Source organism: Macaca fascicularis, chromosome 1 (assembly GCF_037993035.2).
Source record: "Macaca fascicularis isolate 582-1 chromosome 1, T2T-MFA8v1.1".
Classification (NCBI taxonomy): Eukaryota; Metazoa; Chordata; class Mammalia; order Primates; family Cercopithecidae; genus Macaca; species Macaca fascicularis.
In genome coordinates, this window is record NC_088375.1 from 160,574,668 (window position 1) to 160,596,232 (window position 21,565).

Genomic DNA, 21,565 nt, shown 5'->3' on the forward strand with positions numbered 1-21,565 from the left:
AATTATATAGCATTTCTTCTGTTTTCTTCTCTGAGTTTGTAGTTTTGCATTTTATATTTAAATCTATGAGCCATTTCAAACTAATTTTTGTCATGGGCGTAAGGTCTATGTCTAGATTAACTTGTTTTATTGGCATATGGAGAACCGCTTATTTCATCACCATTTGTTGGAAAGACTGTCTCGCTTCATTGTTTTGCCTTTGCTCTTTTGTTAAAGATAAGTTGACTATTTTTTGTCACGGGATAGATCTATTTCTGGGCTCTCTACTTTGTTCCATTGATCTATTTGTCAATACTCTTGCTGATACCAAACTGTTTTGATTATTGTAATTGTACACTTTAAAAACATGCATTCTTTGGTGTATGAATTGTATCTCAAAGAAGATGTTATTTTTAAAAACCAGAAAGAATAGTGAACAAAGAAATTTTTAAATAAAAAATTAATTGAATACTTGAATTAAGATCAAGTGTAAGTAATATTTCTACAATCTAGAATTTATTTTTTAAAGAAGTCAGACATAATACACATTATGAAACAAAAGGAAATGCAGATTGAATATATTCCACAGAGAGAAGAGCTCAGAGAGGGATTTGTAATTGTTATATAATAAGAGATAAAGCAAAATTTATTATATCAGATGAAGATAGTAAATCTGTATTGACTTATAATCTACTCCAATTAATAACAGCTCTCTGCCCAGGGTGTGAGAAAGGCAGTGTGAGAAAAGCTTTTGAGTATATTAGAGATGTCTACCATTATCAAGGATATAAGAAGTTGTAGATCAAAAAATGAAATTGAGAGCTGATATAAGAAAAACGGCTAAATTTTAAAGTTTCTTCTTCAGTGCCAAACAGATTTTACTCAACCCTCACAGCAAGTATATTAAGTGGGCACTTCCATTCTCCCATTTTATAAATGAAGAATCTATGGCATGAATTTAAGTAACTTTCATGAAGTTACTTTCTGAAATGATAGGATGTGGCATTTCAGACATGCAAGTGATTTTGCTCCTGTTTTTTTACCCTAACCACTATCCAACAGTGGCTGTAGCTGTCCAATGGCTCAAAAAAGAGAAAGTTAGATCCAAAGCACTGTTTCAGTGGACATCGGACTAGTAAGACTTACATAGTCAGCGCGGTCCTGGTGGAACTCACATATTTGGACCTAAGATATCAGGTAGAGAAATTTAGATATTCAAATTAAGATCCTGATCGTAGAGGAAAAAAAGATTGAAGCATCATGATCCTTAGAAGATGAAAGAAATGGTAAGCTTGGGAAAAGGGCAATATAATTATCAAGGAACTGATTCATAATTATTCAGGAACCTGTAAATAGTTTGACCTTAATCCTAAGCCAAACTTGCCCAGTCTATTTTTTTTTTCAGTCTTTATGGCCAGGTATGAAATTGGTTTAAATGTTTTATTCTACCTAAAATTACCAGACAAGTAGAACTCAGGGTGGAGTAGTGAAGGCAAACTGCATAAAAGGCAAATTTTAAAACGGAACAAATCATAAAGCTGTAATGTACTGCCTTAGAATAATGAAACCCCTTATAAAAGACCACATATTGTATGATTGCATTTATAAGAAATATCCAGAATAGGCAAATCTGGCAGACAGAAAGTAGATTAGTGGTTGCTTAAGGTGGGGGAGATGATAGGAGACAGGGGATGGTGAATGATGCTAATGTGTATGGGGTTTCTGTTTGGGGTGATGAAAATGCTCTAAACCTAGACTGTGGTGATACTTATGGTTGCACAACTCTATAAATGCATTACAACAATTACATTGTACACTTTAATGATTTAATATACCACTAATATGGGATATTAAGTATATCTCAATAAGGATGTTTTAAAAATCATACATAGGCACTTTTAAAGCATGACGAATGTCAACAATAGGTATGGCTATTTGAGAGGCTGTTGTCACTAACAGCCACATCATTGCAATGGATACTATTTGTAAGCAGCCTTAATAACTGATGATCAAGAAGCAATGTTTTAAGTAATTTGCACATTAGTGTGAAAGGTACTTATAAATTCATGTTTTAGTGTGTTTTTCTGCTTTAATGTTTGTAATGCTCTATGTTCATTTTTGGAAATCAAATAGGGGTTGGTGGTTAACATTTAATGTTTTACAATTTTCCCATGTAGAATATAGACAAATAGGCACCAGGATAGCGCTTCTTTACAGAATGTCTAATTTTCAGAAATGGATTAAAGATGTAAAGTGAGAGGGGTAACTCCTGTGCTTCTCTGTAACTTACTATTCTATTACAGTCTATCCCCAGTATAGCTTTATTACATCTTAGATGTGAGATGTTTCATAAGCTATATTCTTTATTATGGTGATCTTGTACCATATCTTAGATAAGTCATTTATACCAGAGTATATGTGCATGTGTAATGGGAGAGACTTCACTGAAAACATTTGCTACTAAGAAAATAGGAAGAGATTGCAACCATTGCTCTAAGTGAATTGACATTTTTGCATCTAGCAAGTCAGGAAAAACTCAGTACATGACAGAAGTTTATGCCACTGCTTTCTTCCTTATATTCATTTCTTTTTCCTTTTTTTCCTGTTCTTTGCTTCACCTAAACATAAAGCGTATGTATCACATAAGGCTATAAGCGTGTGCGAAGGTGTCAGGCCAGTTTGCTGAGGAAAGCAACTGCTTCAGACCCACTTGTGAACATTCAAATCACAGCTATGCTGATTTTAAATAGGTTTGGACCATTTGTTTCTTCACAGATGGTTCATAAATCTGCAATACATTCAGAAGAATCAAACAAGCTCTGTTGACCACAAATGGTATTGGCTTCTGTGTTCCTCTGAGTCCCAAAAATCCAACTATCTGTTCAGACAACTGAAAGTAAATTGGCTGATATGATCCAGTTGTTTTGTGAGGTTGAGAGGTACATAGAAGGTACAAATATAAGAATAATTGATTTTTAGCAAGCTTTTCTTTAATACTATATCTAAAACAGGGCATTTTGTTGCCTTTGTGTCAAAAAATTCAGTTTGTGGACATTATGGCTGGAGAAAGGACAACCAGTACTTCAAGTATTATCTGGTATTATTATTTAAAAAATATGCAAGGCGGGTGCGGTGGCTCGCTCCTGTAGGCCCAGAACTTTGAAAGGTCGAGGCGGGCACTTCATGAGGTCTGGAGTTTGAGAACAGCCTGATCAAAATGGTGAAACCCCATCTCTACTAAAAATACAAAAATTAGCCAGGTGTGGTGGTGTACATCTGTAATCCCAGCTACTCAGGAGGCTGAGGCAGGAGAATTGCTTGAACCCGTGAGGCAGAGGTTACAGTGAACTGAGATCATGCCATTGCACTCTAGCCTGGGCGACAGAGCGAGACTCCATCTCAAAAAAAAAAAAAAAGAAAGAGAAAGAAAAAAGAAAAAAAATAAAAAGATGCAAAGGTGTCATTTTCCTCACTTTTAACCTGAGTATTACTAAGAATCATGTAAATGGAAATAAATAGTATTTGTTCAAAATGATTTTCTTATTTTAAGAATAAAATACTTTAAAATGACATTGTATTAGTGAACGTTTTAAATGATTTTTTAAGATAAACAATTTGAATATGACATTGAATTAGGAGAAAGTTATGTGTTTAAATATGAAAAGTATGAACTACGAAACAGTAATACATATAAAAAATTTCTTCTAATTCACCATATCTGCTTTTTCTCCAGTTTTTCCCATGTCAACAAATGGCATCACCACTCACCTGGTTTCTCAAGCCAAAATGCTACCATTCATCTTTGATTATTTTCTTTCTCACTTCTGCCATCTAAGTTATCAGCAACCCCTTCTGACTATACTTGTAAAACATATGCCAAATCTGTCTACTTCTCTGTGAATTTTTTGCCTTCATCTAGGCCCTACCTATCATAAAACCTTACCTGGGCCACTAGAGTAGCCTCTTAACCAGTCCCCTACTTAAACTTTTATAGTCCACATTCAAACCCATTGCCTTCATGGTAAAACACATACCATATCAGTCCCCTACTTCAATGGCTTCAAATCTCAGAATGAAATCCAAACTTTTATTGTGTGACCTACAATGCCCCATAGAATCTGGCCCCTGCCTTACCTATGTAACCATCTCTAGAACCACCCTCCTCTTACTCAGCGGATTTCAGGTGGCTTTCTCTCTGTATCCCTAACAGGCTAAATGTGCTCCTGTCTACTGCCTTTACATTAGCTTCCTTTTTCTTCTGGAATGTTCATTCCCCCAGATTTTCTCCCTGCTTGTTCTTACTTATATTTTCCCATATAGGATTAAATCAGATATCCTCTAAAAAGCCATTCCTACCCACCCAATCTAATTACTAGACCCTCTCACTGCCAATTAATTTTTTTCAGAGCATTTATTTCTATTTGATATTTTCTTATTTATAAATTTGTTATCTGTCTTCTCCATTAGAAGTTTCATGAGCCCTGGGATAGTGCATTTCTTAGTAAATACCTCATATATTTTGTTTAAAAAAGTATCTTATACACAACAACAAACATTCAATTTTATGTATACACTGTTCACATATTATATTATTATTGGACTTCTATATTTAGCAAAGAAAACATTTACGATTAAAGACAGACTGCTAATATTCATGGAAAAAACTCTCAAACACAAAGGCAAACAATATTTACAGAAAAAAATTAAGAACTAATGAAAGTTTGAATAATAACTTTTATATTTGTGATCCCTGAATTTCCATAGAATTTGCAAGCTACTAAAATATGAATATGAATGGATGGAAGGATAGATAGATGAATTAATAAGTGAATGAATCAAAATGATTCTAGGAAGCCAGAAGATACTTAATCCTTCATTGAGATCATATGTAAGTTTAAGTAGCTGCTGGGAGGTTATGGGGGAAATTGGTATCTGTTACATTAATAAAACAATGAAATTGAGATATGAGACTCAAGACTAGACAAATGGTCACATTTTGGACATTCTAGGAACATTATCCTCCCTTCTCCAAATTAGAAGAATTATTAACACACTAGGATGAATTAAAATTGAAATAAAATAGAAATAAATAAGCATCCCAGGATGATCAATATCTCTGAGCACTCCTATTATCCATTAATAGCACACTAGTTTGCCACAGCACACCAGTTGGGCAACTTTACGTAAAAATTCAGGAGAGGGAACTCCCTTTGTGTTAGTCTATTCAAGCTGTCATAACAAAATTCCAGACTGGGTGACTTAAAGAACAGAAATTTGTTTTCTTACAATTCTAGAGTCTGAGTCTGAGATCAGGATGCCAGCATGGTAAGTTTCTAGTGAAGACTCTCTGCTTTATAGAAAACTACCATCTTGCTGTGTCCATATGGCCTTTCTTTGGTATGTATGCATAGTGAGAGAGGGAAAGTGAACTATCTGATATTTTTTCTTATAAGAACACTAACCTGATTCAATCAGGGTTTCACCTTTATGGCCGAATTTAACTTTAATCACTTTCTGAGGGGCCCCACTACCAAATAAAGCCACACTGGGGGTCAGGGCTTTGTCTTTGTCCATTTGGGCTATTATAACAAAATACCATAAACTGGGTAGCTTATAAACAACAGATTTATTTTTTAAAATCATTCTGGAAGCTAGGAAGTCCAAGAACAAGACACCAACAAACTTTCTGGTTTATACATGGTGCCTTCTGACTATGTGCTTACATGATGGTAGAAGGACCTCTATCAGGCCTCATATATATATATATACACACACACACACACACACACACACACTTTTAAGTTCTGGGGTACATGTGCAGAATGTGCAAGTTTGTTCCATAGGTATGCACGTGCCATGGTGGTATGCTGCACCCATCAACCCATCATCTATCTACATTAGGTATTTCTCCTAACGTTGTCCCTCTCCTAGCCCGTCACACCCCAACAGGTCCCAGTATGTGATGTTCCTCTTCCGGTGCCCATGTGTTCTCATTGTTTAACTCCCACTTATGAGTGAGAACGTGTGGTGCTTGGTTATCTATTTTGGTGTTAGTTTGCTGGGAATGATGGTTTCCAGTGTCATCCATGTCCCTGCAAAGAACATGAATTCATCCTTTTTTATGGCTGCATAGTATTCCATGGTGTATATGTGCCCCATTTTCTTTATCCAGTCTATCAGTGATGGGCATTTGGTTTGGTTCCAAGTCTTTGCTATAGTGAACAGTGCCACAGTAAATATACATGTGCAGTGTCTTTATAGTAGAATGATTTATAATCCTTTGGGCATATATCCAGTAATGGGATGGCTGGGTCAAATGGTATTTCTGGTTCGATATCCTTGAGGAATCGCCACACTGTCTTCCACAATGATTGAACTAATTTACACTTCCACCAACAGTGTAAAAGCATTCCTATTTCTCCACATCCTCTCCAGCATCTGTTGTTTCCTGACTTTTTAATGATCACCATTCTAACTGATGTGAGATGGTATCTCATTGTGGTTTTGTTTTGTATTTCTATAATGACCAGAGATGATGAGCTTTTTTTCTTATGTTTGTTGGCTACATAAATGCCTTCTTTTGAGAAGTGTCTGTTCATATCATTTGCCCACTTTTTGTTGGGGTTGTTTGTTTTTTTCTTGTAAATCTGTTTAAGTTCTTTGTAGATTCTGGATATTAGCCCTATGTCAGATGGATAGATTGCAAAAATTTTTCTCCCATTCTGTAGGTTGCCTGTTCACTCTGATGATAGTTTGTTTTGCTGTGCAGAAGCTCTTTAGTTTAATCAGATCCCATTTGTCTATTTTGGTTTTTGTTGCCATTGTTTTTGGTGTTTTAGTCATGAAACCTTTGCCCATTCCAATGTCCTGAATGGTATTGCCTAGGATTTCTTCTAGGTTTTTTTTTTATGGATTTAGGTCTTATATTTAAGTCTTTAATCCATCTTGAGTTAATTTTTGTATAAAATGTAAGGAAGGGATCTGGTTTCAACTAGCATATGGCTAGCCACCTTTCCCAGAACCATTTATTAAATAGGGAATCCCTTCCCCATTTCTTGTTTTTATCAGATGGCTGTAGATATGTGGCGTGATTTCTGAGACCTCTGTTCTGTTCCATTGGTCTACATATCTGTTTTGGTACCAGTACCATGCTGTTTGTGTTTCTGTAGCCTTGTAATATAGTTTGAAGTCAGGTAGCAAGATGACTCCAGTTTTGTTCTTTTTGCATAGGATTGTCTTGGCTATGTGAGCTCTTTTTTGGTTCCATATGAACTTTAAAGTACATTTTTCCAATTCTGTAAAGAGAGTCAGTGGTAGCTTGATAGGGATAGCATTAAATCTATAAATTACTTTGGGCAATATGGCCATTTTGATGATATTGATTCTTCCTGTCCATGAGGACGGAATTTTTTTCCATTTGTTTGTGTCCTCTCTTATTTCCTTGAGCAGTGGCTTGTAGTTCTCCTTGAAGAGGTCCTTCACATCCCTTGTTAGCTGTATTCCTAGGTTTTTATTCTCTTTGTAGCGATTGTGAATGGGAGTTCACTCATGAATTGGCTGTTTGTTTGTTACTGGTGTATAGGAATGCTTGTGATTTTTGTACATGGATTTTGTATCCTGAGACTTTGCTGAAGTTGCTTATCAGTTTAAGATTTTGGGCTGAGAAGATGGGTTTTTCTAAACATGCAATCATGTCATCTGCAAACAAAGATAATTTGACTTCCTCTTTTCCTACTTGAATATGCTTTATTTCTTTCTCTTGCCTGATTGCCCTGCCCAGAACTTCCAATACTATGTTGAATAGGAGTGGTGAGAGAGGGCAACCTTGTCTTGTGCCAGTTTTCAAAGGCAGTGCTTCCAGTTTTTGCCCATTCAGTATGATATTGGCTGTGGGTTTGTCATAAAAAGCTCTTATTATTTTGAGATATGTTCAATCAATGCCTAGTTTATTGAGCATTTTTAACATGAAGCCTTCTGAATTTTATCAAAGACCTTTTCTGCATCTATTGAGATAATCATGTGGTTTTTGTCCTTGGTTCTGTTTATGTGATAGATTATGTTTATTGATTTGCATATGTTGAACCAGCCTTGAATCCCAAAGATGAAGCTAACTTGATAGTGGTGGATAAGCTTTTTGATGTGCTGCTGGATTCAGTTTGCCAGTATTTTATTGAGGGTTTTCAGATCAATGTTCATCAGGGATATTGGCCAAAATTTTCTTTTTTTGTTGTGTCTCTGCCAGGTTTTGGTATCAGGATGATGCTTGCCTCATAAAATGAGTTAGGGAGGATTCCCTATTTTCTATTATTTGAAATAGTTTCAGAAGGGATGGTACCAGCTCCTCTTTGTACCTCTGGTAGAATTTGGCTGTGAATCCATCTGGTCTTGGACTTTTTTTGGTTGGTGGGCTATTAATTACTGCCTCAATTTCAGAACTAGTTATTGGTCTATTCAGGGATTCAAATTCTTCCTGGTTTAGTCTTGGGAGAGTGTATGTGTCCAGAAATTTATCCATTTCTTCTAGATTTTCTAGTTTAGTTGCATAGAGGTGTTTATAGTATTCTCTGATGATAGTTTGTATTTCTGTGGGATTGGTGGTGATAACCCCTTTATCATTTTTTACTGCATCTATTTGACTCTCCTCTTTTTTCTTCTTTATTAGTCTGGCTAGTGGTCTATCTATTTTGTTGATGTTTTCAAAAAAAAAAAAAAACAGCTCCTGGATTCATTGATTTTTTTGAAGAGTTTTGTGTCTCTGTCTGCTTCTCTTCTGCTCTGATCTTAGTTATTTCTTGTCTTCTGCTAGCTTTTGAATTTGTTTGCCCTTTCTTCTCTAGTTCTTTTAATTGTGATATTAGGGTGTCAATTTTAGATCTTTTTGCTTTCTCCTGTGGGCATTTAGTGCTATAAATTTCCCTTAATATTATGGCAGAAGGTGAAGTGGGAGCTGGCATATCACATGAAGACAGAGGTGCCCAGCTTTTTTAAACAACTAGCTCTCATGTGAACTACTATTAATAGGAACTCTCTTGTTATCATGAGGGTTCACCTAGCCATTCATGAGGGATCTTCCCCATGACCCAAACACCTCTCACCAGGCCCAATATTCAACTTTGGGGATTGCATTTCAACATGAGATTTGGAGGAGACACACATCTAAACTACGCTGCCTCACAAACCATACTGTGCAAAATAGTAGGCTAGGGGCTAGGAATGTGGCACAAGAGACTGAAGGAGTAGATCCTTACTCCTAAGAAGTTTGTATCAAGTTCAATCCTATAGCTAAAAACTACTACATAGAGCTTTAATGTAAGTGTAGTATGAGTAATTCTATCAGGAAAAATATATGTGATAGTTTAAAACATATCAATTTTTTTAAGCAATAAGGAAAATATGACATGTGGAAAGCCATGGAAGAATGCATAGAATATGAACGGATATAGATAAGAAAAACAGCATATTGAACAAAACATAAAATAGTAGACACAACGGCTCAATGATGATAAGATATGATGCATGTGTTGGGAAAAAATAAGTCGCTCTTTTCTGGTATTATATAATCCTAGGCTAAAAGTGGAAACTCTTCTTTGGCCTATGGGTGGAAAACTGTAAAGATTTTGTCTTCTTTTGTTCTGTGTAAGGTACAATGTTGTTAGAACCCTATTTAAGAAAGATAAATATTATGGCAGTGAGTGATTTATTGAAACAGAGATTCTGAAAACAGAGAAAGAAATTAGGAGACTTTTTAAAGTTCAACCAACTAATGAGAGACTCTGGCTTTTGACTCTTTGGGTTCCCCATGTCTTGCTTTGGACACACACATTTAGTGTTTATTTCTGGACACTTTGGCTTTTTATTCTGATGGACTGCCTTTTCTACTTGCTAGACTTGATATCCTACTTTGCTGTAGAATTTGCTTACTTTTCCAATGTTGATACTCCTGTAGCCTTTCATGAAAATCTTGCCTATTCAATTATTTTCTACTGTCTGTCTAGACCACAAGCCCTGCCCTTCTTCCTAGTTCCTTTAACTTCCATAAAACTACCAGCATCATATTTGACATTTTTACACATAAAGACAAGGTAATTTTCTAGGGGAGATCAAACCCTTGTAGACTAGAATTAGCAGGAATGTAATTTTAATAAGTGGAAGAAATCAGGAAACATATTTTTCTCCTAAATTAACAAGCATAACTTTTATACTTGTATTCGTCACCTGATTCTGAATTTATTAATAGGTTTGTCAAAATGTAAATATGCAAACAGCAATGTGGTTCAATTTATTGTATTAATTAGGTTGAGTATAGTAACAAATATACCCAGAAATATATATTGACTAAAACATAATTACTTTTGATTTCTGGCTCTATGAGTGACCAGCTTGGATGATTCTGGTCCGTGAGTAGTTTTTTCAACAAGTGATTCAGGCAGGCAGGCGGTGTCTATCTTATGGTTCCACCATCTTTGGGGTTTCATTCTCATCTCTACATAGTGGAAAGAAGGTGCACATTGTTTCTTAAAACAATCCCTTGGACAAGAAATAACACATAGCAATTGTGTTCACACTCTATTAAAAAGGATTTAGCCCATGGTCACACAAAGGAAAACAAAGGAAGTTAAGAGTTTTAGTATTTTTATCTGTCCAAAAAAGCGAAAAACAATTGATGGCTGCTATTATTTTCCACCAGAGTTAAGAAAGATAAGGTAAAATGGATTACAATGCCCCTTGCAAATATGACATAATAATAACTTGTTAAATGTGGCCTAAGGCTGCCTCTGTTCCTTGATTCCTTACATACTGAATTAATTGCAACCTAACTTAGTATGTAAACAAATTGAAAGCCTAACTTAGGGGTATATTTTTGTAAAAGATAACTTAAGTCATAGCCAATCACAGCAGCCAAGCTTCAGCCAATCACAGGCCACCAATTGATATGATTATGTCCAAATAAGGCAAAATTGAACCATAACCAATCAAGCTATTTCTATATTTCTTCCATTTTCTATCTATAAATACTCCCTGCTCATTTATTAAGCAGAATTTTCTAAAATTTCACTGGTTCTCGGTGCTACCCCGTTCATTAATTGTTCTTTGTTTAAACTTTGTTTCTTTTAGCAAACTATATGAAAAAAATAATATGTGTCATTAAGTAGTACTCAGTATGTGATAAGGTGCTGCTATTGAGTCAGTGCAAGTTAAGCAATTGTGGAAGATAATACAGAAAATATAAGAATTAGATTCCATGCATTTCTATGTGAAAATGTTTTAATAGTAATTTTCTTCTCCAAAGTTACTATTAAATCACAAGTTGAAAACATACTTGGGAAAAATTCCTCTTAGTAAAGTAAATAACAGGTTCTTATCAACTTTATTGATATATTTGAACAGAAAATAAAATGTGCTTAGCTCTGCTATAATGTATAATATTTGTCTTTTGTTTGATGTAGGTCAGGAGTCTAAGGATGAAATTGTGGATGAAAAATTGGATACCAGTTTTAGGATATCAGTTTTCAAACAACCCATATGTACTTCCGTTTCATTGAAGAATATTGCAGTATTGAAAGAGAATAAACAAGATTTTTTTCCTGCATATCCTCAGCCAATCTTTGCTACTCATCCAAAGCAAATCACTAAAAAAGACATACGATTGGAGAGGAGTATGAAAGAGTTTTTTGCAACACAAAGAGCTGGTATGAAACTCCAAACATTTAGTGATATTGACAAATATTACGCAGAACAAAAGAAGCAGGAATGCCATAAAGAAAAAGTAAGAGCTGTAGCCATGGCACAAGTTGCTCGTGAAAGAGTTAGAGTAACTGTTAATGAACATTTGAATGAGAAAAAATATGCTACACAAAAACTAATTGAAGAAAATAAAGAGATAATTCAGAACGGTTTACGACAAGTTTGGCAAAACAGATTCAACTACCTTGAAAAAGCTAGGGAGAGAAGAGCTCTGTTTCTAAAAGAAAAATCCCAAAAGGCTGCAGAGCGTTTATTAGTTCAAAATTTAAATAATGAGCGCACTCTTTTGACCAGAGGACTACTTAAAATTGACAGACTGAAGAAGAATGAGGCTGACCTAAAAGAGAAAAGCCTGATTGTTAAACAAAAACTAAAAGCAGAAAAATATGGAAAGAATTTACTTAAAGAAATGAAAAAAGTTAGGTAGGTACAATTTAGGTGTAATAGAAGCATTTAAATCAATTACATGTGAATATTGCATACTAAATTTTAAGATCTAATAATTAGTATTTTGTTTATAACATAGTACATTCTACTTTGAAAAACTGAAACAAAGAACAAATAATGTACTAATATATTACCAAAGATAAGGCAATAAAATAACTCTGTCTTTCCCCATCTCTCCACCTGTGCAACAAAACCTATCTACCTCTTAGTTACAAGTTGTTCTTATTATCACAGATGGCATCCTCATCAGCCTCTTGACCAGTGCTATCAACCTCGGTCTTTTGCAACAGTCTTCATTGCCAATATCTAATGTTTTTCTACTCACTTTACTTCTAAAAGGAGTCTCAAAAGGATCCTTCTTTTTCAATACGACTCCTCCTATTCTAACTTAGGCTCTCATAATCTCTCTACGAATTCACATTATTCTTCCACCCAAGATCTTCATTCCTATTCTTTATCTTTTCTTCAACCCAAGTCTTTTCTCTGGCTTACAAACCTCAACTGTCTTTAAAATAAAGTTCCGATCATATCACTTCCTATTTAAATATATTAATAGCTTGCAGTTGTTCACAGAACAAAACTGAATTTGCTCTAAATGGCATTTCAGACAATGTGCTCTGTTCTTTCTAGTCTAGACTTATCTCACACTAAATTTTCTGCTATAACTTCCTCCCTCCTCCCTCTAGCAGCACTCTGCTCTAAACAGACTATTCTCCACTCCCTACCCAACTTTATACTCTCTTATTCCTATGACTTTACTAATGTTATCCCCTTTTTACTCAAATATATACTCCTCAAGAGCACTACAAGCTCACAATGTTAATATTGTCTAGATATTATTATGCAACAAAAGCGTCTATGTTATTGTGCAAATAAGAATGCTTTGCTGTATTCTAATTGCTGAGAAGGTAGTGCCTACATGTGAAGAAAAAGACACTCTTTTCTCCAGGGAAGTGCCTCACAAGTGGCTGATTCTTGACTGTGTGTGACCTTGTTTCGTAACTACTTGCCCTCATCATAGAATGCATGAACTGCACATCCACTGGTAAAATTTATCCTTTTATTACCCATCTTTTAGCAACCAACTCAATGGCATTTTCACTTTTAATGTCTTACCAACTGCTCCTCCAGTCTGAATTAGTCTCTTTAATTTTGTGGTGATTTTATATACTTTATTGGAATCTCAATGTTACCAGTTATAACCAGAGAGCCTTTATCATGGTTGCATGGTTGGGTTGGGAAGTCTTTTTTTTTTTTTTTTAATTCTTTATTTTTTATTTATTTTACTTTAAATTCCTGGATATAAGTGTAGAATGCGTAAGTTTGTTACATAGGTACACGTGTGCCATGGTGGTTTGCTGCACCTATCAACCCATCATCTAGGTTTTAATCCCTGCATGCATTAGCTATTTGTCTTAATATCCTCTCCTCCCTCACCCCCAATCCCTCAACAGCCCCGGTGTGTGCTGTTTCCCTCCCTATGTACATGTTTTCTTGTTTCAATTCCCACGTATGAGTGAGAACATGCAGTATTTGATCTTCTTTTCCTGTGTTAGTTTGCTGAGGTTGATGACTTCCAGCTTCATCCATGTCCCTGCAAAGGACATGATCTCCTTCCTTTTTATGACTGCATAGTATTCCATGGCATATATATACCATATTTTCTTAATCCAGTCTATCACTGATGGGCATTTGGGTTGGTTCCATGGCTTTGCTATTGTAAATAGTGCTGCAATAAATATACGTGTGCATGTGTTTTTATAGTAGAATGATCTCTATTCCTTTGGGTATATACCTAGTAATGGGATTGCTGGGTCAAATGGTATTTCTGGGTCCAGATACTTGAGGAATCACCACCCTGTCTTCCACAATGGTTGAATTAATTTACATTCCTATCAACAGTGTAAAAGCATTCCTATTTCTCCACAGCCTCACCAGCATCTATTGTTCCTTGACTTTTTTAATAATCGCCATTCTGACTGGTGTTAGATGCTATCTCATTGTGGATTTGATTTGCATTTCTCTAATGATCAGTGATGTTAAGCTTTTTTCATATGTTAGTTGGCCACATAAATGTGTTCTTTTGGAAGTGTCTGTTCATATCCTTTGCCCACTTTTTGATGTTTTTTTTTTTTTCCTTGTAAATTTGTTTACGTTCTTTGTAGATTCTGGATATTAGCCCTTTGTCATATGGATAGATTGCAAAAATTTTCTCCCCTTCTCTAGATTGGCTATTCTTCCTGATGATAGTTTATTTTGCTGTACAGAAGCTCCTTAGCTTAATTAGATCCCATTTGTCAATGTTGGCTTTTGTTGTCATTACTTTTGGTGTTTTAGTTATGAAGTCTTCGCCCATGCCCATATCCTGAATGGTATTGCTTAGGTTTTCTTCTATGGTGTTTATGTTTTTGAGTTTTAAATTTCGGTCTTTAATCCATCTTGAGTTAATTTTTGTATAAGACATAAGGAAGGGGTCCAGTTTTAGTTTTCTGCATATGGCTAGCCAGTTTTCCCAGCACCATTTATTAAATAGGGAATCCTTTCTCCATTGCTTGTTTTTGTCAGGTTTGTTGAAGATCAGATGGTTGTAGATGTGTGGTGTTATTTTTGAGATCTCTATTCTGTTCCATTGGTCTACATATCTGTTTTGTTACTAGTACCCTGCTGTTTTAATTACTGTAGCCTTGTAGTATAGTTTGAAGTCAAGTAGTGTTGTGCCTTCAGGTTTGTTCTTTTTGCTTAGGTTTGTCTTGGCTGTATGGCTCTTTTTTGGTTCCATATGAAATTTAAAGTAGTTTTTTCTAATTCTGTGAAGAATGTCAATGGTAGTTTGATGGAAAAGTATTGAATTTATAAATTACTTTGGGCAGTATGGCTATTTTCATGATCTTGAGTCTTCCTATACATGAGGATGGAATGTTTTTCCATTTGTTTGTGTCCCCTCTTATTTCCTTGAGCAGTAGTTTGTAGTTCTCCTTGAAGAGGTCCTTCACATCCTTTGTTAGCTGTATTCCTAGATATTTTATTCTCTTTGTAACAATTGTGAATGGGAGTTCATTCATGATTTGGCTCTCTGCTTGTCTGTTGTTGGTGTATAGGAGTGCTTGTGATTTTTGCACATTGATTTTTGTATCCTGAGACTTTGCTGAAGTTGCTTATCAGCTTAAGGAGTTTGTGGGCTGAGACAATTGGGTTTTCTAAAGATAGAATCATGTCATCTGCAAACAGACACAATTTGACTTCCTCTCTTCCTATCTGAATACATTTTATTTCTTCCTCTTGCCTGACTGCCCTGGCCAGTATTTCCAATACCATGTTGAATAGGAGTAGTGAGAGAGGGCATCCTTGTCTTTTGCCCATTTTCAAAGGAATGCTTCCAGCTTTTGCCCATTCAGTTTGATATTGGTCATAGGTTTGTCATAAATAGCTCTTATTATTTTGAGATATGTTCCATCAATACCTAATTTTATTGAGTTTTTAACATGAATGGATGTTGAATTTTATTGAAGGCCTTCTCTGCATCTATTGGGATAATCATGTGGCTTTTGTCGTTGGTTCTGTTTATGTGATGGATTACATTTATTGATTTGCATATGTTGAACCAGCCTTGCATCCCAAAGATGAAGCCAACTTGATCATTGTGGACAAGCATTTTGATGTGCTGCTGGATTCAGTTTGCCAATATTTTACTGAGGATTTTCACATTGATGTTCATCAGGGATATTGGCCTGAAAATTTCTTTTTTTTGTTGCATCTCTGCCAGGTTTTGGTATCAGGATGATGCTTGCCTCATAAAATGAGTTAGGGAGGATTCCCTCTTTTTCTATTGTTTGGAATACTTTCAGAATGAATAATACCAGCTCCTTTTTTTACCTCTGGTAGAATTGTGTTGTGAATCTGTCTGGTCCTGTGCTTTTTTTTTTGGTTGGTAGGCTATTAATTACTGCCTCAATTTCAGAACTTGTTATTGGTCTATTCAGGATTTCAGCTTCTTCCTGGTTGTCTTGTGCGGTGTATACGTCCAGGAATTTTTCCATTTTCTCTAGATTTTCTCATTTATTTTGTAAAGTTGATTATAGTATTCTCTTATTATAGTTTGTATTTCTGTGGGATCAGTGGTGATATTCCCTTTATCATTTTTTATTGTGTCTATCTGATTCTTCTCTCTTTTCTTCTTTATTAGTCTAGCTAATGATCTATCTATTTTGTTAATTTTTTCAAAAAAACAGCTCGTGGATTCCTAGATTTTTTGGAGGATTTTTCGTGTCTTTGTCTCCTTCAGTTCTGTGCTGATCTGAGTTATTTCTTGTCTTCTGGTAGCTTTTGGATTTGTTTGCTCTTGCTTCTCTGCTCCCCCCCCCCTTTTTTATGAAATGAATTTTCACTCTCATAGCCCAGGCTGGAGTGCAATGGCATGATCTTGACTCACTGCAACCTCTGCCTCCCAGGTTCAAGCAATTCTCCTGCCTCAGCCTCCCAGGTAGCTGGGATTATAGGCTTGAACCACCATGCCTGGCTAATTTTTTGTATTTTTAGTAGAGATGAGGTTTCACCATCTAATTCCGGCTGGTTTTGAACTCCTGACTTCAGGTGATCCACCCACCTTGGCCTCCCAAAGTGCTGGGATTATAGGCATGAGCCACCACATCTGGCCTCTAGCTCTTTTAATTCTGATGTTAGGGTGTCATTTTGTGATCTTTCTCCAGCTTTCTGACATAGGTATTTAGTGCTATAAATTTCCCTCTTAATACTGCTTTCACTGTGTCACAGAGATTCAGGTATGTTTTCTCTTTATTCTCTCTGGTTTCAAATAACTTATTCATTTCTGCTTTAATTTCATTATTTACTCAGGAGTCATTCAGGAGCATGTTGTTCAATTTCCATGTAATTGTGCGGATTTGAGTGAGTTTCTTAATCCTGCACTCTGATTTGATTGCACTGTGGTGTGAGAGACTGTTCGTTATTATTTCAGTTCTTTTGCGTTTGCTGAGGATGGTTTTACTTCCAATTATGTGGTCAGTTTTAGAATAAGTGCAATGTGGCACTGAGAGGAATGTATATTCTGTTGATTTGGTATAGAGTGTTCTGTAGATGTCTATTAGGTCCACTTGATCCAGAGCTGTGTTCAAGTCCTGAATATCCTTGTTAATTTTAAGTCTCATTAATCAGTCTAATATTGACATTAGGGTATAAAGTCTCCCACTATTATTGTGTGGGAGACTATGTCTCTTTGTAGGTCTCTAAGAACTTGCTTTATGAATCTGGGTGCTCCTTTATTGGGTTCATACATATTTAGGAGAGTTAGCTCTTCTTGTTGCATTGATCTCTTTACCATTATATAATGCCCTTCTTTGTCTTTTGATTTTTGTTGGTTTAAAGTCTGTTTCGTCAGAGACTAGAATTGCAACCCTTGCTTCTTTTTTTTTTTTTTTTTTTTTTTTTTGGCTTTCCATTTGCTTGGTAAATATACCTTCATTCCTTTATTTTGAGCCTGTGTGTGTCTTTGCACGTGAGATGGGTCTCCTGAATACAGCACACCAATGGGTGTTGACTCTTTATCCAATTTGCCAGTCTGTGTCTTTTAATTGGGGCATTTAGCCCATTTACATTTGAGATTAACATTGTTATGTGTGAATTTGATCCTGTCATCATAATGCTATCTGGTTATTTTGCACACTAGTTGGTACAGTTTCTTCACAGTGTCATTGGTCATTATATTTTGGTGTGTTTTTGCAGTGGTTGGTACTGGTTTTTCCTTTCCATATTTAGTGCTTCCTTCAGAAGCTCTTGCAAGGCAGGCCTGGTGGTGCTGAAATCCCTCAGCATTTGCTTGTCTGGAAAGGATTTTATTTTACCTTCACTTATGAAGCTTAGTTTGGCTGAATATGAAATTCTGGGTTGAAAATTCTTTTCTTTTAGAATGATGAATATTGACATGCACTCTCTTCTGGCTTGTAGGGTTTCTGCTGAGTGGTCTGCTGTTAGTCTGCTGTGCTTCCCTTTGTAGATGACCTGGCCTTTCTCTCTTGGTGCCCATAACAGTTTTTCCTTCATTTCAACCTTGGAGAATCTGACGATTATGTGTCTTGGGGTTGATCTTCTCATGGAGTATCTTAGTAGTGTTCTATGTATTTCCTGAATTTGAATGTTGGCTTTTCTTGCTAGGTTGGGGAAGTTCTCCTGGATAGTATCCTGACATGTGTTTTCCAGCTTGGTTCCCTTCTCCCCATCTCCTTCAGGTACTCCAATCAGTCATAGGTTTGTTTTTTGCTTTTTGCTTTTTGTTTTTACTTAGTCCCATATTTCTCAGAGATTTTGTTCATTCCTTTTCATTCTGTTTTCTCTAATCTTGTCTTCATGACTTATTTCAGCAAGGTAGTCTTCAAACTCTGATATCCTTTCTTCTACTTAGTCGATTCACCTATTGATACTTGTGTGTGCTTCACTAAGTTCTCGTGCTATGTTTTTAGCTCCATCAGGTCATTTATGTTCCTCTCTAAACTGGTTATTCTAGTTATTACCTTCTCTAGCCTTTTATCAAGGTTCTTAGCTTCTTTGTTAAGAACCTTAGCACATGCTTCTTTAGCTTAGTGGCATTTATTATTACCCACCTTCTGAAGCCTACTTCTGTCAATCTGTCCATCTCATCCTCTGCCCAGTTCTGCACTCTTGCTGGAGAGGCATTGTGATCATTTGCAGGAGAGGAGGAACTCTGGCCTTTTGGGTTTTCAGCATTTTTTCACTGATTCTTTCTCATCTTCATGAGTATGTCTAGTTTTGATGTTTGAGGCTGCTGACCCTTGGATGGGACTTTTGTTAGGACTTCTTTTTTGCTGATGCTGTTGTTGTTTTCTGTTTGATTGTTTTATTTCAATGGTCAGGTCCCTCTTCTGTAGGTCTGCTGAGGTTTGCCAGAGGTTCGCTTCAAGCCCTATTCATCTGGTTCACTCCTGCGCCTGGAGATGTCACTTGAGGAGGTTGGAGAACAGCAAAAATGGGTGCCTGCTTCTTCTGGGATCTCTGACCTCAAGAGGCACCTACCTGATGTCAGTAGGAATGCTCCTGTATACGGTGTCTGACAATCCCTGTTTGAGAGTCTCACCCAGTTGGGTGGCACAGGGAGCAGGACCTGTTTAACAAAGCACTTTGACCATCCCTTGGTGAAAAAATGTGTTTTGCTGGGGGAAACCCATTTGTCTAGGCTGCCCAGATTCCTCAGAACTAGCAAGAGGAAAGGCCAAGTCTGCTGGTCTGCAGAGACTGTGGCAACCCCTCTCCCTAGGGGCTTGGGCCCAGGGAGATCAGACTTCTGTCCCTGAGCCCCTGGCTGGAGTTGTTGGAGTTCCTGCAGGGAGGCCCCACCCAGTGAGAAGGGATGGGTCAGGCCTGAAGAGGCATTCTGGCTGCAGTCTGCCACAGCTGGTGTGTTGGGCTGTGGGGAATACTTCTTGGGACCAAGCCATTCAGCCTCCCTGGCTCCATCAGGGGAAAAGCATATCCTGGAGCTATAGAGCTGCCTTACACCCACCCTGGGAACTTAATGTGTTAGGCAGCTATCAGTCCCAGTGTTGGCTAGTGCCTCTCCCCTAAGGACCTCAGGCAGCTTAGACAGTAGGCAGAAGCTGTGGTGCTGGTTGCCGCTTCCATGGGAGACTTAAGCAGATTCTAGTTGAGTGACTGTTGAGAATCTGCACGGATTCTGCTGCAGATTGGCATGGGTTCACAAGTGGGATCCTCCAATGCCTGGGTTGAACAGTTCCATGGAAAAAGCACAGTTTACTAGGCTGGGTAGCACACTCACCACCTCCCTTGCCTGGGGTGTGGGGGCTCCCCTGCCCCGTGTGGCTCTTAGGTGGGCCACCACACCACACTGCTCTTCCTTCCTCTCCATGGGTCACACAAGCTGCCTAGTCAGTTCTTTTTTTTTTTTTTTTTTTTTTTTTGAGACAGAGTTTCACTCTTGTTGTGCAAGCTGGAGTGCAACGGCATGATCTTGGCTCACTGCAACCTCCGCCTCCCAAATGATTCTCCTGCCTCAGCCTCCTGAGTAGGTGGGATTACAGGTGTCCACCATCACACCCAGATCTTTTTTGTATTTTTAGTAGAGACAGGGTTTCACCGTGTTTACCAAGCTGGTGTCAAACTCCTGACCTCAGGTGATCCGCCCCCTTTAGCTTCCCAAATTGCTGGGATTACAGGTGTGAGCCACCTCACCTGGCCCTAGTCAGTTTTGATGAAGAACCTGCATACCTCAGTTGCCTGTGCAGGATTCACAGGCGGTTATGGTTCTTTTCAATGACAGCCTCCAATCACTGCTGCTTCTAGTCAGCCATTTTGGCCCCATCCCCTCCAGAAAATAATCAAGTCTTTGTATTATTCGCTCCATCTTTCTATTTCAGTGCTCAGTATAGTACCTAGTTAATAAATCTATTCAACACATATTTGTTGAGGTAAATAGGTGAGAACCCCGATTAGTAATGGTTACATATAAACTCATTTAAGTCATATAACAACCACTGAGAAGAGAGTGTTTTTTATGTATTTGTGCTTAATACGTAAGTCATTTAGAATAAGAAGCAATGCATATTTTTTCTAAATGTTTTTACAATGAAGATAAATAATCAGAATAATATTAAACGTAGAGTAAAAATGTAATTAACCAAGTTACGAAAGTAGCTTCACTAATCATTAGATTACGTAAACTTCTTAGTACAAGTGTTTAATTCATGGCAGTAAATTTGTCCTGCACATTTTTTTCTGTCCCTCTGTGATCATTGGTGCTTCTACTAAGTAGTAGTTACCTTCAATTCAAATAATTCAAGTAGTAATTCATTTCTAGCTCTTGAAGAGTTATCTTACAGGTGATGTAGGCACATAAAGATCATTTGGCCCAAGAAACTGAAAATTGAGGTGGGAAATACAGCAAAAAGCAATGAGATTAACAGAATTACATAATAATGTCAGCAATAACACAAACACTACGAATAGACAATTAAAATTTCAGGTACATAAATAGGTTTATGGCCGACACTTCTATAACAAAGACAGATTAGCAAGAAAAAAGCATAACAAATTTATTTCATCGAAATGTTATGTGACCTAGAAGCTTTCTAAAATGAAGACCCAGGGAAAAGTATTTTTATGCCTAGGTTTGATGAAGAATAGACAATTTTGTAGAAGTATGATTGGAACAAAAAAAAAAGGATATGACCTAATGGTAATGAACTGGGGATGAGGTGTACCAAGCACGGCCTGTTTGTTTAGATTCTTCTTGGCCTTTCTATGTAATATTCCTTCCTTCCTGGTTTAAAGCATGGCACTTGTCACAGTGTTTAAAAGAGAGGAGGCAGGAGTTCAGAGCAATCTTTCTGCTTCTACAAGTTTCTCAGTTTCC

General features: G+C 36.8%; 1 protein-coding gene across 1 annotated transcript in view; it reads left to right on the plus strand.

Moving 5' to 3' along the window:
* The window catches only part of LRRIQ3 (leucine rich repeats and IQ motif containing 3), a 170,200-nt gene that overhangs the window by 141,256 nt on the left and 7,379 nt on the right, over window positions 1–21,565 (plus strand). Inside the window, exon 7 of the mRNA XM_005543023.5 lies at window positions 11,427–12,147. Within this exon, the coding sequence (XP_005543080.2) occupies window positions 11,427–12,147 (721 nt within the window). The remainder of the gene's footprint in view (window positions 1–11,426; window positions 12,148–21,565) is intronic.